Genomic DNA, 16994 nt, shown 5'->3' on the forward strand with positions numbered 1-16994 from the left:
CTGCTGCTGCCTTGCATACATTACGCCTTGTCTCTTTGCTGAAGCACTGATGTAACACTGTTACGTCACTAATCATGTACTAAATATGATAACAACAGATGTTGTTCTGTTTCCTGTGACACGTGTACATTAGCATAAAGCTAACTCTGGTACAGCTAAGATGTGAGCTTTTGACTTCAGCAAAACATATGTTTATGTCTCCACTGCACCTCCCGAGAAACACATGCAAGCCCCTCTTGAGGAGGGCTGAAGTCCACATTCATTAAAGATTGTTCCATCACCTTAATGACCAAAAAAGAAAGGCACAAACTGTGGAATGAGTGTGAACTTTCTAACACAATAAATTAGTACTCTTTTATTGACAGTGGCTCAACAAAATGACTGAAGCCCATTCAAGCCGAATGAAAGCCCGTGTGGACAGTCTGGTTGTCCTCATCCCTTGTGGACTGATGTTGTATTATTTGCTTGTTTGCGCCACAGTTTTACATTTTCTCTGCACAAAACAACACGGCTCATTGATTTAAAGATGTTTAGTTGTATGGAAATAAAATGCAATCCTTAATCTTTCTACATACCCACTGCAACCCGTCCAGTACCGGCTAGGTACTAGTCAGTGTTCCAAATTCACTTATTGCTGACACTCAGAGTATTTGTATATAATCATATACATTCAGATTAACAATATTAGCATACAATAAACTCCTAAAGAGTCAAAAAACACACTATGAGGAGTTACAATATATACTTTAAGAGTTACATTTTGAAATAATATTAACAACAGTAGTGAATAAATCCACACAATGTTAGTAAAGAATGTACTACCCATGTACAATAATGTGCAACAATAAGCCAGAAAGAGATGTATGTGTGATGGACGGTTCTTTGTATCCATGAAGCCAGTACATTGGAGTATGTTTTCCAGACATTCTCATTCTAGTATTCTAACATCAACTTTGTTTCATACTGTCGACACCTTCCAGTATATTATGCATGATGTCACACAGTTCTTTAGATTCATTCATCTCATCTAAGTCCATGTCGGAAGCATCTTCGAGGGAACCCTGATGTGCTGTTGGGTTATTAACATTGCCTTTAGGGCCGATATTAATGTTGCTATGACAACTGTTTAGATGCTTTGTGAACACTGCAAAACTTCTGATCTATAGTGAACATCCCTGCTGGGCAAACACAAGATCTTTTTGACGTGGGAATCCACCAAAGTACTTTATGTGCTGAATTACCATACTTGGTGCATGACGCGACGAACCACAAATGTAGCAACGAAACATTGTTTGTTTTTGTTATGCTGTGACGAGCATCCACATGAAGAACACCAACTTGTGGCACTTATAGTACTCCATGGACTTTAGCTCTGTAATCCTTCACTTTTTGAACTTTCCTTTGTGAATTCCACATCCGTACAGAGTTGTCTGAAGCAGTGGTTCCCAACCTGGGGGGCGCGCCCCCCTTGGGTGCCAAAGATTGCAGGGGGGGCGCCAGGCCTCAGATGATTTGAGGCCAAATATCATATTTAGACTTTATTTTTATTTTTTTATATATATATATAATTGTAACGCAATACATGATTGTCACTAAAAGCCTTGTCTCTACATTACAATAACATATAACAAATAATTGATTAATTAATTTGAATACAAATTCAAGTTAGTAGCTATTAAAGGCATAAAAAGACAGCAATGTATAATTCTTTCTTTAATAGAAATGTTTTTTCTGCCCGTAAAGTGTCCAAACCAGGCTTTTCTGGATAAGCGCATTTCTAAAACATAGTCATTGTCCATGCCGGTTTCAGTTGGATTATTTGTCACAGTTGCTCCGATCAGATCTGTCTCCTCCATTTTGTAGATTATTTACAACTTTTGAATCCACATAAACACATCGGCAAAATCCGGCTTACTTTGAGCATGTGTTTTAAACAGTTGAATCCCTTTGTGAATTGTTTCCACTTGCGTCGTCCTTTAATTTCTTCATACAGCGGGAATCCAAATGAATGAATCCTGAGTCCAATAATCATCAAAGTCACACCAATAGTGCTCCTTAATTACGCTTTCATCCTCCTTTAACAAAATACTTCACATTCATCCAGTTTGTGACAGTAGTTGTAGCATTTTTGAGACTTTGAAACTTTAATTACCGCTGTTGCGCCCCCCCTTGTGTGTGTGTGTGTGTGTGTGTGTGTGTGTGTGTGTGTGTGTGTGTGTGTGTGGGGGGGGGGGGGGGGGGGGAACTTCCAACAGGAGGCATTTGGGGGGGCTCTTGGTAAAAAAGGTTGGGAACCACTGGTCTGAAGGAATGTGTCCATGTTCCTCAAAGGGTCCTCATAACTTACACCCAAAACGAAGTGCAGTTTGAAGAGTTCATCAAAAGCTGCCAAGGACGCGGCTCCCTGGCAGGGGATGAGCTGTTTGTCCATCACAACGTTGTCATTTCTGATGGGCTGCTTGTTGTTCCAGAACAAGAAGATATGGCGGGTGATGTCCCTTCTGTTTGACGAGATGTTCCTCCAGGCACCTGCATGACTTCAGGAACAAATCAAATCCACTTATCTTATTGTCTTGAGTCTATGCTGCACACTTAAATATGATGCACTGTAGACTGGAACATTCTTTGTGAAACACAACTATGGTCCAGGGCCTGTGCTGTGCTGATGTTCTGCGTTTTCTTTTTAGTCGGCTGTGCTGGAAGAATATGCAAGAGCAGCTGTCCACTCTGTAAGATATAAAAAAATACATTCACTTGTATCTTTCTATTGAAATCTAATCAACTCCATGTGAGCTCGGTGCAGTTCACTCCTCGCCCCGCTCCAACAATGATTTAATTCCCGAAAAGAAAATGCACTTCATGTTTCTTGTGCAAACGTGGCTTAAGGACAATTTATTATACACACATACATATTTACTCTAGCAGTGAATTCATTCCTGCATTTTATTTTGTTATTAGTATGAATGCTGCGTGTCTCTGTTGTTGTATGTTGTCTATTCCGAATGTTTTGATGGCACCTTGAAGGGTGTACCTTTTGTCTTTTTTCATCCCTGGATTCATCTTCTTACTATAGACACATGCATTTCCAAGCATTTGGTCTACCTATGTTGTAAATGTATTATCTTTTCAATTTACCCACGACGTCCATTGCACGTCTGTCCCTCCTGGGAGAGGGATCCCTCCTCTGACCTTGTAGATAAAGCAGGCATCCTTTATTCATTTTATTTGTTATACAAATACAGATAAGATCTCGTTAACACATTCAGCAAAAGTCCCCATGATTCTGATGTACTTATTTGTTCAAAAATGCAAATCAACAAGTTTTGAACCAGCTGTCCTGAAAGTCAGCTCTGTGGTGCTTGGAATCATTTCCCACAGGCACACTGGGGATTTGTAAAACTACTCTCCTGGTATTCTTGCCATCTAATCAATTCCAATTTCAGAAAGAAAGTTGATCTCAAACCCCACCAAAACAAGATGTGCAATGACGTTTCCTTTCCAAAACAACTGCATGAACAGTTAATGCACTTTATGCACTGAACTGGTGACTGATGAATGAATCATCAGCTCTGTGTGTCCGTCCGCTGTTTTAACATTTGCCACATGAAATTATGAAAATTGCAACACTTGATGCAGCGACCTGTAGCTCCAATTCACTTTAATAGTTTTGATTAAATTGCTTGTCTTCTTTTGCCTGGAGCACATATGGCATACAACAGAGATACACTTATCAACATCGGAGAAGGCAGAGTAGGGATTGGAATATGTGCTATGCTCTGCCCACAGATATTTCTTTCTAAATTCTTTCTGTTGCAAATTAAAGAATGCACTTCAGGAATCCACTCTTCAGTTGCTCTGTTCTGTCAATGTGTTTCTTGTGTAGCACAATGGACTTAACTACAACTGAATGTTGGTGTGCCACTGTGTTGCATTTGGACAATTAATGACCACTGAGCCCTGAGGGTTCCCATCGTTATTCGTCAGTCTTGTCACAGGTAGTTGTGACTGAAGAACAGTGTCCGCGTGCATGGATCACGGCTCCATCAGCTGTGCTTCTTGACCTCCTTCGGTGGGAGTGTGTGAGGCGTGGATTCATGCAGCAGCAGTAGGCCACACAGAGTCAGAGAGATCCCCACCCACCAGAGAGCTGCATGACTCTCTCCAAAGAACAGCCTCCCCAGGATGGCCTGGACACAAACAGAAGAGACTCGCTGTGAAACACAGGCACAAGAGACTGGACACCTTCAGAATAATTTGCTGCCAAGTTCTTTTCTTTTCAAATGATCATTGCATCATGGGTAATACTAACTGAGGAGATGAAGTTGGACGCAGTGGTGGTGACCGTGGCCCTGGCTGAAGAGGAGCAGTGTCTGAGAGCCTTGGAGAAGAAGGCCCACATGACAGCGTTACAGGAGAGCAGCAGGCCGGCACACAGCAGCCGCAGAGGGAGCAGCAGCTGCACACACACAGCAGGAGAGAGGAGAACCCTTCTCTGTTCACTTGGGTTCACATCTGGTTCCTTACCGTTTTAAGTGTCACCATTACTATTAGCCCACAATGGTTCCAGTAGTTATTAAACACATAAAAGGCATTACTTTTTCACTTCACTGATGAGTGTTCCTTGAACTGCATGCTACAAATGAAACATTACAGGTTATTCTTGCTCCTTTTCAGTTCAGCAACACTTAGTGATGCCAGCAGGGCAAATGTAAGAGCATAGAGGCTCTACACCTAATAGCTTTAAAACGTGTAGAGACTTGCATGATTTTTACATTAGGGGTGTGTGTGTGTGTGTGTGTGTGTGTGTGTGTGTGTGTGTGTGTGTGTGTGTGTGTGTGTGTGTGTGTGTGTGTGTGTGTGTGTGTGTGTGTGTTGTACCATTGTGGCCTGACTCATTATGTGAGAGCAACTGTTTGTGGCCAAATAAATCAATAGTAGGAAAATAGAGTAGCAGCATATAGTTAAAATTAACTTTTACCATTACTGTTAAGAAAAGGTCTATTTATTTTTATTCTAATATTTTACTCTAACTTCTTAAGTTCATGAAGTAGGCTATAATTATATTTATTTTAATTGCACAACTTCTAACAACACATTTCTTATGTATTACAAATATATCATTCATTTATTATTTCATTCTAAATGGAGTAACTGTCACAAAACCGAATTTTCCCGGGATAAATACATTGTGTGATTGATTGATAGATGATTGTGATTTTCCTCCTATTCAATATTTCACACCTGGAGTAAAAACTCTTACAATTCAAAGGAACTTTATTGGCACGGCCATATCAAAAACATAGTATTGTCAAAGCATGTTGTACAAGATGTTACAACAACAAAATAAAAGTAGAACAGATTGAACACTGAACAACTTCATTTGTTTAGACTCACTGGATTCCAAACAATACCATGTCCCAAACTAAGTGAAAATGACCCTCGAGTTATATGCATGTATTTCTTCTAACATGTCCGGAAAGTATTAAAGACCCAGAGTAGTGTTGAAGCGGTCCTCCTCACCCAGTCGCAGGCTGCAGTCTCTCCGGGTATGTGAGTCCAGCTGAGCCCGGACACGCACATCCCTCTCAGGTGCTCGGCACCGAGGGACAGCTTGGCGGAGAGAGAGGCAGTGGCTCCCAAAAAGCCCGCAAATACCGCATAAAAAGATCCTGAAATCATATCTGACTGACTGCGGCAGGAGTGGGCCAGCGTCAGAGAGGAGACAGCCCACTGACAGTCAACTTCCTGTTTCTGTGTCACGTCGTGTCACTCCGGTGGGAGGCAGCAGTGCACTCAAATGTGGCTAGTCTGCGGAGAAATAAGTAGAAGAAGAAAAGGTCGCCCAATTGCAGTAGCTCCTGAGAGCACGTGACTTGCAGCGGCACATCTTTGGTGAAACCGTAGAGTGTATTTAGGCCTGCAAACATTTTTGTCTTTAGATCGTATAACTCATTTGCAATGAACAAAAGCAAGGCCAGTGGCGTGACGTGGGTGAAACCCGCGGAGCCGTCCTTTCTGAAGAAGTTTAAGAAGGATGTTGGTTATAAAGAAGGACCGAGTGTTGAAACTAAGGTGAATATGTAAATAATGTGGGGCTTTGTATTCCTGTATTTACGTTTAAGCTAGCAACACAAAGCCTGAACAACGCTAAGACATTTTAGTGAAATAATAGCAATGGCTTTCTTTTGACCAGATTTGTGTTTGTATTGGGTCTCAGTGACAGTCTGTTGATTGAACCATTGTCTGTCCTTTTAACAATAAACGTTCACTTTGATTCGAACATCGGAACACCGCTTTGCCTGGAAAGATATGAATGAAACATTTGAAACGGGTTTAGTTCTCTCATTAGATGCATGTCTGTGTTTTATTTTCCTCTCAGTTGCAGACCATGCCAGTCCTGGATGATGACAGCGGCAGTGACCGGGAGGACGAGCTCCCTCAGGTGGTGGTTCTGAAGGGGGGGGACCTGAGCGCAGAGGACGTGAAGAAGATCAAGGACGAGCTGCGTCCTGCAGGGGAGAAAGGTAACACCAGCAAGGGTTCCTTTGTTGTTCTGGACAGAAACGGAATGATGCAGTCCAGTTCCATGTTTTATTGACATTTCTGTCGATAGGCTCCAAGTGTTGTATTTTGCCAAGGCATCAACAGGGATCTACCACTGACTGTTTTGATGAATCACATACATCCGTCCTGTCCACAGATGATGGTAAAATCCTCTTCAAGAAACCAGCCAAGCGCTCCTCCTCAGACAAATTCCAGGGCATCAAGGCCAGCTCCAGCAAGAAGAAGAAGAGTGATGAAGAAGATGAGGAGGAGGGAGAGGAAGTGAAGAAAGAGGTGAAGTCTGGAAAGAAAGTAAAAAATAACAGCCTTCTATCATTTGGAGGGGAGGAAGAGGAAGAGGAGAACTAACTTGTATTGATGAAAGAGTGTCATAAAGCCATCTGACAGAAATCACCAAGGGGAAATTTGAATGTGTATGGTGACTTGTTCATAATATTGATGATTTGGAACAGGGGGTAATTGCCCTAGAGTTCCCCAACAGTGTGCAGCCTGTCCATGTGTAGTTGTTGTCTAAGCCCACTGACTACAAACAGTCTATACTTGATATTACTGACGACAGTTTGATTCATTTCAGTACACTTTAAATAGATTAACTTTTCTTCAAATAACAATTCCATCCGAATAAACATCTTGATTCAGCCGACACAATGCTAACAGACTTGGCAAAGTAGAGTTCACCTTTTGATTATTGACCTACCTTAAACAAGTTTCAGGTTTCCATGATTTGTAAATCTAAAGCCCATTAAGGCATTTTAAAAGTTCTGAATCCTTGGAAGTTTATTTGAATACTGAAATGAATGGACACCTGTTTAAAAAAAGAAGAAAGAACGATGGTTAACAGATGTAGGATATTTTTCATGAGCTAAAAACATGGAATATCACCAGTGTTGTTGTATGTCATTTTTCATCAAACATCTGGCCAGAGAACATCAGCAGTAGGTGCTAAAGCTGTGCTTCTGTTTGAAGGTGCTCCTCAGAACAGCTGCTTCCGTTTCATGCAAACAAATCTGATTGATGGAAATCAAGCAACACCACTTTCAAAAACCAGGAGGTTGATTGTTAGATTTCATGCTAATTTTACATGGAACCATATTAGTCAATCCCAAGAGTGAACATTTGGAATAAATAATTGACACATTGTCATATTGTTGAGGTTGAATGCAAACTGACAAACTTTTGATAAAATGTTCTTTAAGAAATCTATTCCACCTAAAAAGAACCTCCTGAAACCAGGTCATCCCCCTTCGTCCCAGTATCTCCACCTTCTACTGGAGTCGGAACAGTTCAAGCTGCTTGTCGTGTGACGGTGAAACACCTGCTTCTTTTACATATGTTTTTGTTGATGTTTTTCATCCTCAGCTGCTGTGTATTTGTATGTCCAAGTGTTTAAGACATGGAGAATAATTAATTTTAGAATTGTTCATACATTTATGTTTTGAACATATTCTAGCTTCGACAAAGGAGCTGAAAGTCAAATCATGCGTTCTTGTCAATGCAATTGTATGTTTTTTTTAAAGTGTTTGGATTATTGTGTGCATTTTTATGAAAATGGTGGCTGTAACATTTGAAATATAAAAACATCCTGTTTTGTACGCTCATTGTTTTCAGTGTGTGAGGTCACAGATGCACTGTGGAAGTGGTGTGTTCACTGAACGAAGAGCAGAATAGTAGATGACAGCATGGTTAATGTTCTGAAAGCTAAAGAAGCATTAACATGGAGGAATGGTTCACATTGATACTAACTTTTCATTTCAATGTGCCTTCATCCTTTCTAAATGTTTACTGTAGAAAGATAAGTTAATGTAAATATGAAAAATGTGTGAGAGATATGCAGTTTAGTATCAGGGTGTTCGCGGGGTATTAAAAGTTGATCAATTTAGCGAAAAATGAAGGCTATTAAAAAGTATTAAACGGCATTTCCCAAGGTATTACATTTTGTAGCTTGTTTTCAATAAGTATATAAATTGTCCAAAGAGGTTGTTTTCTACAGTCTGCCTGAATGTAATCATTGCGTAGGTGTGCAGTGTGATTCTGTGTAGTTTATTTATGGCATCCCGTTGGATTTGACGTCATCTGAACAGGACATCGCACGCTCACTGCTTGATAGCGCGCGAAGGTCCGTTTACGCCGGTTGTTAAGCAACATCGTTATGGGGAAATGCAAGTCTGCGTCCAAATGGTTGGAAGATGAGGAGGAAGGACAATCTGAGGTAAAGTGTGTCGCCAATGTAACCGGTTAAAAATGAAAGTGGCCATGAGGTCTTAAAATGTATGGAAAGGGTCTTAAAAAAGTATTACATTTGACTTCAGGATTCCTGAGTATAATATCACAAGCATTGTGCACATAGTAATTCAGACATAATATTACAAAGTTATTTCAACCTCTTTATTTGAAAAGGCATGTTTCATTCTCACACCTGCATCTACATTACAATTGAAGGAAGAAACCTTGACTTAGAAAATCAAAGCTGAACAAATCCTCGCATTTCCTGACGGGACGCTGCCCAGCTTCAGTCATCTGACTCCAGCGTCCATGAAATAAATAAGCTCACTGACTAGAGCTCTGGGAATAAGAGACTTGTTTCTGTTCTGTTTCTCAAGCAGGAGTCATTTGCTTCTTGTGATGTCTTCAAGAAACAAGTATTAAATCATAGGGCAAAAACCTCACTCAAATCTAAATTCATTGGTTATTCTGAGAAATGGTAAGACTGATTGCATGACAGAAATAAAGATCAAACAGTGGACATTCAGACAATAACAAAGAATAAGAGTGTCCACCGCCTGAATGTCCCTCCGTCGTGTGGAAACCTCGGAGCACTTTAGAGCCTGTTCCTCCAGATTCATGAGGAAACGCTCAGTGTTAGTGAAGCATGTCTGAAGCAGATACTGCGCCTGGGAAGAGTGGTGGATCAGAGACATGGAGGGAATGTGACAGACTGACAGCCATGCAGACAGCAGTATGGCTCGAGGAATTGACATGAGCTCTCCATTCATAGTGTTTGAAATGCTCCTAGGCACCGATAGATTTCCAGCAGTTTGACATTTGAGTGCTTCATTCCAAATGTGTTTAATGATCACACTGGCAGGCAGAACATGAACCCCTGCTAGCACATTCTACTAGCAACACAAAGTGGTAGAGACTAAAATGATTCACACACACACACACACAGTATTGAAGGATGGAACGTGCCCTGCCTACACATTGAGATGTGTTCATTTGAGTGAGTCTTTGATTAATCATCATTAACCAATCAAATGTAAACCTGGGTACATGGCTGGCTTCAGAGCGCATCTTAAAAAGGTCTGACACTGAGCTCTGTCCTGAGCTCAGTGTGTGAATGATACAGATTACAATAACACACAGCTTTCACAATCACACACAGTTTAAAGGATTTTTCTGGTTGAGTGGATTCATAGCTTTAGAAGTCATTTCTATCATCTAAAGTAATGTTGTATTATTTAGCTCATTGCTGAGCTCTGGGCCTTACTAACAAAGGTCTGAAGGGAAAGAAACACGAGCTTTGGACTGTTAGATATTTTATGACGTCTTCTGTTGCTAGCAGGAGCTTCCAAAGACTGAACAAATAATAGTTTAAACGCAGCAAGCCTGAATTGTGGGAAATGTAGGAGCAAATGGATCTGGAGCTTGAGCCATATAAAGGATGTTATCTTTCCTGATAGAAACGCTGAAGACAGCGCAGCAGGACGAGGCCGTATGAGTTGTGATGGCCGTTTCATGTTGGCACATATGTGTACATGCATACTCTTATTAATAATTGGTTTGAATGAAACGCATAAAAAACATACTGCTGTATATGTTCCAAGACCTCAACTTTCCAAAAGCATCGGAGCAAAAACTCAACCTCTGAAGGCAAAACTCAAGAAGCAGGGTGGTGCATTTGGGTTGCTCTCCTTTGCATCAAATAGAATATCTATGAACATTTGAATACACAAAGAGAAAACACACTTTCATTCCTCCCTAAATCACTGGGCCTCCCTCTGGATTGGGGACGTGGTAGAACAGAGGTGTGTTCCTGCAGGCTCCTCGGAATGAGGACAGCTCTCTGTCTCTCATCACATTCAAGTACAAAAAGAAAAGCCAGTTAAAGGTTCCTCAGGTTAAAACCAGTGTGGGTAGGGTCTCCCATTTTCTGCACTTTGACCCCACTTATCAGATCAAAGGTCAGCTGGGGGTCAACACATTCTCTCAGCTGATGGTAATATCAGGAGCCTGGGTTGACTGTGTTCCTCATTCATCATGTTGGTGGATTTACTGTTGCTGCTTGATTTTGTTGAAAGTTTGGTTTTAGATGTTCCTCCTCTACCGTCCACAATGTGCCTCTGGTGGTGGTGGGCTCTCTATAAAAACTTCTTGCTCAGTTTCTTGCCCTTCTTGAGGGAGAGCTTGTTCTTGATGTGTCCCCTCTTCCTCTTGGATGTCTGCAGAGAGAAGACAAATCAAGCCGAGATTGGACACTTCAGATCACACATAATCAACCTTTTTAATCACATCTTAAGTAAGACCGCATCAGAGGTCACATTGACCCCATTGCTTTGGTATCATTTTGTACAAAAACAGTGTTAATATGTGCTTGTTGTTTAGAGGCCCTTTCTTTCACTGCAGGGAAAACCTCTTTCATTTGCTTTGTGTGTGTTGACATGAAAAGTGAGCACACACACCCTTATTCCTGCATCACCTAAAAGCCTGTTCTGTATAATCACTGTTGTACAAATTAAGTGAATGAATGGCCATTGAATGCTATTAAATATGCCTAAATACGTGAATAAAATAATATGACAGGTTACGATGGATTGCACGGTTGAACACCAGATGAAGAATAGCATCGGGATCGGGCGGTACCTTTTTGGAGGTGTATTTCTGCTTGGTGTCGGTGCCTCTCAGCTGGTGTTCCACACGGTCTCTGTTCTCCAGCTTCTTCACTTTATAAATCCTGACCAGCCAGTGCTCTGAGGTGAAGGCTTCCTCCAGGTGCTTCAGCGTGATGTCCTTGTTTCCGATCTCAGCATTGCGAGTTCGATCAAAGCCCGGCGGCGTCCGGAAGTCCAGCTAAAACAGAAATAAAGACAAGTGAGCTTGTTTATGTCTGAATCCTATTTAATCTATTTTCCACTTAAAAACTATTTTGTCAAGCATTTGTATTTGCAATGAAACAAGTTATGCAAGAAAAGAGTACAGATACATTCCTATGGAATAGGGAAGCATGTTGCGCAGAAAGATCATACATGATGACAAACCTGCATTTCTCCAAATCGGTAGTAAGACATTTTGTACATGAGGCAGTTGAGCAGCGTTGGGGAACCAGCTTTGTCCACTCTGAACTCTCCCTGGGGGGTGAAGTAGTCACTCTCCTGGGTTCAGAGGCAAAACAGAGAGACAGATGGAAAGGGAAAAGTCAACTCACACACTTTGATCCATGATTTCCTTTGATGTAGCAGCCCAACCATTTGGCACACAAGAGATCCTTGATTTCCCTAAGCAGTTTGCTCCCTCAGAGAGCACATCTCTGAGCGGTTGGTGTGACCTCTCTCACCCTGATGTCCCTGGGGTGCTCGCCCTCTGCGATGCGCACCATCCACAGGAACTTGTTGATGTCGTCCCCCGAGTAGCCAATCACCCCCCCGAAGATGATCAGGACATAGTCAACATCCAGTGACCTCATGATTTCATAGGCTGCCGTCTCATTAGATGACATGGCTTTTCCCACCTGTGGGAACATAAAGGAACAGCAACTTTACATTTCATTTTCCAATCAACAGAACTCATGTGAATTTTTAAAAAGGGGCACTGCAGTGATTTCACCATGATCAGTTTAGTACTTTTCAGTTGAGCAGTGGCTTTGGAGGAGCCCAAGCAATATCAGGTCTGAGAAGACAACCCTGATGATGTCACTGTGAAGGGTCTTGAAACTTGACCTATTTGAGTTAGAACATGTGTGGATTTGCTGCATCTTTTCATTTTCTTTTGGATTAAAACAATGAATGTCTAAATCAATGGAGTACCGGTGGCACAAATGTCCAGTCCTGAGATCTCTCCTCCACCTGCTCGCAGTGCACTGATACATGATGTCCACCTGCTCTGTTTCCTGTGAACCACCAACACTGTGGCAGCCAGCAATTGTCTATTTCATAGCATCAATTTAGAAAAAGAATAAAGATATTTTTACACTTTTTAGCAGGTTTGCTAGCCGGCCACTGCTAAGCTAATTTCCGTTGTGGCTTGACTCATTTTAACGCCCAGCCGCCCAATGTGAAGTGGATGCTGCTCTGGCTCACTATGTGCACGCAACTTACAGTACAACAGAGAGATCCATGCAGAATTCAATGTGGAAAGAGGTTAGCTAATGTCTGTGAGTTTGCAGTGTGATATGTATTTGTATCTGTGTGTGCGTGATAGATTAGATTTATATATCTGTTTTTTATAACTAATGTGATTTTGATCAAAGTGTTTATAGAGCACAACACAATTGAATAGCAAGATAGCCAAATACTGAAAGGAACAAAAATCTTCCTCGGCATGGATCTCACTGACTCTGTACATCATAAGCAAATAACTTATCTGAGCCGTGAAAGCTGGAAGAACTGAAGGGAACATGCCAATTCCGTATAAAAACTTGGACAGCAAGGAGCAACGCTGATGTGTTTGTAACTTTGCACGCACAGTTTCAGCGTTAGCACAGTAACTGCGGTGTGATCAGAGGTCATACAGGCGGAGCAGCTCTCACCAGTGCTATGTGACTGTTGTTCCAGGTGTTGTTGTCCACCAGCGTGGTTCTATTGGCCATGCCTGCTATCTGGTAGCCGTAGTCCCACCATGACATCACTCGGGCGTGCTCGTCTGTGTTCTGCCTCAGCCAGTAGTACGCCTCTCTGAAGTCATCGAGGATGTTACGGGACCTGCACAAAGGTTTTGTAAAACAAGAGATATGTATTTCGAGTAGATTATTTACTGTGAATATTACATCAGATCAGTTTTCCTTTTATTGTAAGGAACTTTGTATACAATTGTTCTATGAGCTCTTTAGAACCATAGCATTAAAGCCCTTCACACAGTCCTTCACCGCTTCCTGTCCATGCAGTGCCTGTGTTATGCAAGCTGCTCCCCTGATATCCATCTCTGCCTTTCAGCAGAAGGATGTGTTGGTGTTGACGAACAGCCTCTCTCCGAGAATTATCAGCTTTTCTTGTTGGACACTCCCAAGTGTCCATATCAGTTCATGGAGTAATTGCTGGTAACAAGCTGGATCTGATAACATTTTGCTCAAATGTTTTGTTATTTTCTTTCTTTATACAACTGTACAGGTTATGCTAATGTACGGCTATACTTATATTTGAAAATCAGTTTAAAAAGGTTTGATGGCAGAATTCTAGAATGCAATGAAAATCAGACATACTTTATTCATTGTTTTGTTATATAGTAAAGTTTCAAGAAAGTGGCATTTTAATCATGTTAGAATGGAGGCAGGTACATGATGTCTTAACGTGTGTGTATATGGTTGGGAAAAGCCCATTGTGTTGTATGACTCACCCATCGTTATTGTATGATGCGAGTACTACACTGGGGCTGGAGTAGGCGTTGCTGGTGACCCAGGTGCAGTGGACCGCGAACATCATGAGCAGCATCAGCATCAGCATGGTGACGATGGACTTGATGTTGGGGCCCAGGCCCTCCTCAGCCTTCTCCTGCTCCGACACATGTTTACGCACCTTACCGGCCTGTAGAGGACACCAACAGGACACCATGTGTAAGCTTACTGGAACTCTAACAAGATAGGAGCTCTGTTCAAATGAGCCAATAATATACCAGAAGATGATTATGGTCCATATCAAGAGAATTCTCAGGCCGTTTTATGGCATCTACTTTAAACACCGCCTTTCAGGATACCTGCAGTTCATTATTCCCATTAGGCGCGTTCACACCGCAGTACTTTTCCCACTTTATTTCCGATATAATTCTGAAATGTCGCGTTCACACCAAAAAGAGCCGGAACTAAAATGAGTTCATGGGAAACTTTTTACCCCCTTTTCCATCCCTGCTAGAGAGCAGGTACTTTCGTGGGAGAAAAAGGTTCCTATGTCTGATTGGCTGGGCGGATTGCAAACCACGCCCCGTAAAACTCCCAAAAGGTTTTGTGAAGCCGTCATTTTATTATCCTCCCATTAGCATTATTAGCATTAGCATTAGCCCAGCGCAGAAACGCAGAGAGACTAACTTATGGCAACACAAAAGAAAACATGGGAGTGGTGGAGATGAGGAGGTGTCGGCGCTCTGGCGATTTACTTGGAAGGCTTTAGTAGAAGCTGCTGGGAGTCCCAGCAGCTTCTACTGAAGCCAGTCCCCAACTCCGGGGACTTCCGGTCGGGAACTTCGGGTGGCAGTATACGCCGTGAAGTTGTTTGCGACCTGCCAGTAAACCCAAAGCAGAAGAAGAAGAAGTGACGTCAGCGGCTTCATTTGCCTAATCCTCCCTCAGGGACTTATTCCGGTGTGAACGCGATCTGTACTTAGTTCATCAGACCTAAAGAGTTCTGATGAACTAAGTTCGGATGAACCTCTGTGGGAAAAGTACTGCGGTGTGAATGCGCCTATTGTACTCATTTGCAGAGAAAAATTACAGAAACAATAACCTAGACTGCAGTGCATCTTTCCCTGAGGATGGAAAAGTAAAATAGTGATGATACAGATTTATTTCACTTTTTAAAAGCAGATACCAAAACACAATGAATTAACAAATCGTATTACAGATAATACCAACATGACAAGTCCTGCTCAGGCAGGTCTGAACATGATAGAAAATGTAGATGTTTTAGGAGTGACATTTGGATGTCTTGCATTTATTTGTGTTGTTTAGTTAGTTATGTTGTTACCTGTTGGTTGGATGTCAAAAGAAGGCAAGCTTTGCGTTTCATAATCCAAACCATGGCTCTACTCAAATAAAATGCTTTGTGAACTATGTAGTGCTTTGCCTCTTTTGTAAGAAGAGTGTGTACCAGATATTGACGTGCATAATTTTTTTTAATGGGTATAGGACCGACAGCATGTCTGGTTACTTCCCATTTGTTTGACAAGAATGATTTGATCATAGAAGATAATAAATAATAGATAACATAACGGTAAATAAACAAAGGAAGCTAAATATTACTGTGAAGAAGAAGCCTTCATCAGAGTTGGCATAGGGGCATGGTAAAAGGCATACTGAGGGAAACACATTAATAGCTTACCTGGACATTGATAAAATAAAACCCAAGTCATTGTTTGTTCAAAACAGATTTATTGGAAGTCTTTTACAAGTAACCTGCTTAACCTCTCCTTCAAGGTTGTGAAGGCCAACAGAGCAACAGAAAGAAGCAGCCTTAAGTAGAGGCTCAATCAGTGGGAACACCTGTGCTCAATTGGAGCATACCATGTAGTGCATGGGCACGGATGGCACTTTTCTTGCAAGTGTAAAAATATTATTGTTTGGGGCTTCTTTGGTCAGAAAGTTCTATTTCGTATATGGCTTCGCCCTCTAAGGCTATCGCTATTGGGTAATCCCCCTGCGCCCCCGCACAGCACTGAAACACTTGTAGTCCACGCCCACCCGCAAGATGGGCCCCACCCTCGGGCCTCCTTCCGGTATAAATAGGAAGGTGGCCCGGCAATCTGCTCCCTCTTTTCTTCAGCAACCGTCAGCAGTACTGAAGCACAGGAAAGGAATTAGAGTCATGAGCAACAATTGTGTCCGTGATTGTCCCTCATGTAAAACGGGGTACATCATGAGCTATGACCTACACGCGATATGCGAATCCTGTCTGGGGCCAGAGCACGCGTACGCGGCTCTCAACCAGCAGGTCGCGTGTTCGCATTGTGCCCGTCGCCCATCAGCCGACAGGCAGCGAAGAGCGGACGCTCTAGCTGCCGCGGCTGAGGAGGACGACTGGCCCGTCCAGGAGCACAGGGACGACAGCCTGTTTCTGGAGCCGAGTGTTGGGCAGGAGTCGGACGACTCCTACCCCGTTCCCCTCTCCGTTGCCACGGCACTGCCGGCGTTGGGGGGCATCATGCTGGAGCTGCCGGAGATCATCGGCAAGCCGGCAGCCAGCAAGGGTCTCCTCGTTCCCCTAGGACGGGAAAAGGTAGCTCTGGATGACATGGCCGGAGTTTTTTCCCGGGTTCAGACGGGCACGAGTGACCTGATCTGGCCGCGCTTCCCAGCCATTAGGAGGTACCAGGAGGGGGCTGCGGCGAACCCGAGGACCCTGAGGGCTCCGGTGGCCACCTTTGTTCCCTTCACTAAGGTGGAGGGATTCACTGACGAGGGTTTCGCAACCACCCCCGCTCTGGAGCAGAGCTTGACGGCGTTCTTTGGGGTTAAGCAGGCCAACTTGGTCGCCGGACGGCGCCCTGTGTTGGCCTCCCCCAAGGACCAGTAT

General features: G+C 42.7%; 3 protein-coding genes across 5 annotated transcripts in view; 1 reads left to right on the forward strand and 2 right to left on the reverse strand.

The window, feature by feature from the left end:
• Positions 1-3207: 3207 nt before the first annotated feature.
• LOC307047207 (transmembrane protein 42-like) lies at positions 3208-5802 on the reverse strand. Of its 3 annotated transcripts, none has more exons than XM_079694001.1 (3): positions 5521-5802; positions 4310-4378; positions 3208-4187 (listed from the first exon to the last, which is right to left on the reverse strand). In XM_079694001.1, the coding sequence occupies exons 1-3, from the start codon at positions 5677-5679 to the stop codon at positions 4044-4046; spliced, it is 372 nt and encodes a 123-aa protein (XP_079550127.1). In that variant the 5' UTR covers positions 5680-5802; the 3' UTR covers positions 3208-4043. The 3 variants fall into 3 exon arrangements, with proteins under 3 accessions (XP_079550127.1, XP_079550126.1, XP_079550125.1); XM_079694000.1 differs by having other exon boundaries at positions 4310-4456; XM_079693999.1 differs by having other exon boundaries at positions 4310-4519.
• A 22-nt stretch (positions 5803-5824) lies between these two features.
• kiaa1143 (KIAA1143 ortholog) lies at positions 5825-8156 on the forward strand. Its single transcript, XM_079694002.1, has 3 exons — positions 5825-6072; positions 6380-6524; positions 6701-8156. The coding sequence occupies exons 1-3, from the start codon at positions 5959-5961 to the stop codon at positions 6910-6912; spliced, it is 471 nt and encodes a 156-aa protein (XP_079550128.1). The 5' UTR covers positions 5825-5958; the 3' UTR covers positions 6913-8156.
• A 779-nt stretch (positions 8157-8935) lies between these two features.
• stt3b (STT3 oligosaccharyltransferase complex catalytic subunit B) overlaps positions 8936-16994 on the reverse strand; it is a 39323-nt gene continuing 31264 nt past the window's right edge. The window contains exons 11-16 of the mRNA XM_079694359.1: positions 14110-14297; positions 13307-13478; positions 12116-12289; positions 11820-11933; positions 11425-11631; positions 8936-11003 (exon numbers count right to left, since the gene is read on the reverse strand). Of these exons, the coding sequence (XP_079550485.1) occupies positions 10923-11003; positions 11425-11631; positions 11820-11933; positions 12116-12289; positions 13307-13478; positions 14110-14297 (936 nt within the window). The 3' untranslated portion in view covers positions 8936-10922. The remainder of the gene's footprint in view (positions 11004-11424; positions 11632-11819; positions 11934-12115; positions 12290-13306; positions 13479-14109; positions 14298-16994) is intronic.

This window comes from Notothenia rossii (assembly GCF_949606895.1).
Source record: "Notothenia rossii genome assembly, chromosome: 7".
Taxonomy (NCBI): domain Eukaryota; kingdom Metazoa; phylum Chordata; class Actinopteri; order Perciformes; family Nototheniidae; genus Notothenia; species Notothenia rossii.

Bases quoted from the DNA above. Each gene is read 5' to 3' on its own strand.
- LOC307047207 (XM_079693999.1), bottom strand. From the start codon at position 5,679: ATGATTTCAGGATCTTTTTATGCGGTATTTGCGGGCTTTTTGGGAGCC. The intron at 4,520-5,520 runs GTGAGGAGGACC...TAAAACGGTAAG, and splicing joins AGACTGCAGCCTGCGACTGG to GAACCAGATGTGAACCCAAG. The intron at 4,188-4,309 runs GTTAGTATTACC...GTTTGTGTCCAG, and splicing joins CGTCCAACTTCATCTCCTCA to GCCATCCTGGGGAGGCTGTT.
- kiaa1143 (XM_079694002.1), top strand. From the start codon at position 5,959: ATGAACAAAAGCAAGGCCAGTGGCGTGACGTGGGTGAAACCCGCGGAG. The intron at 6,073-6,379 runs GTGAATATGTAA...TTTTCCTCTCAG, and splicing joins GACCGAGTGTTGAAACTAAG to TTGCAGACCATGCCAGTCCT. The intron at 6,525-6,700 runs GTAACACCAGCA...TCCTGTCCACAG, and splicing joins GCGTCCTGCAGGGGAGAAAG to ATGATGGTAAAATCCTCTTC.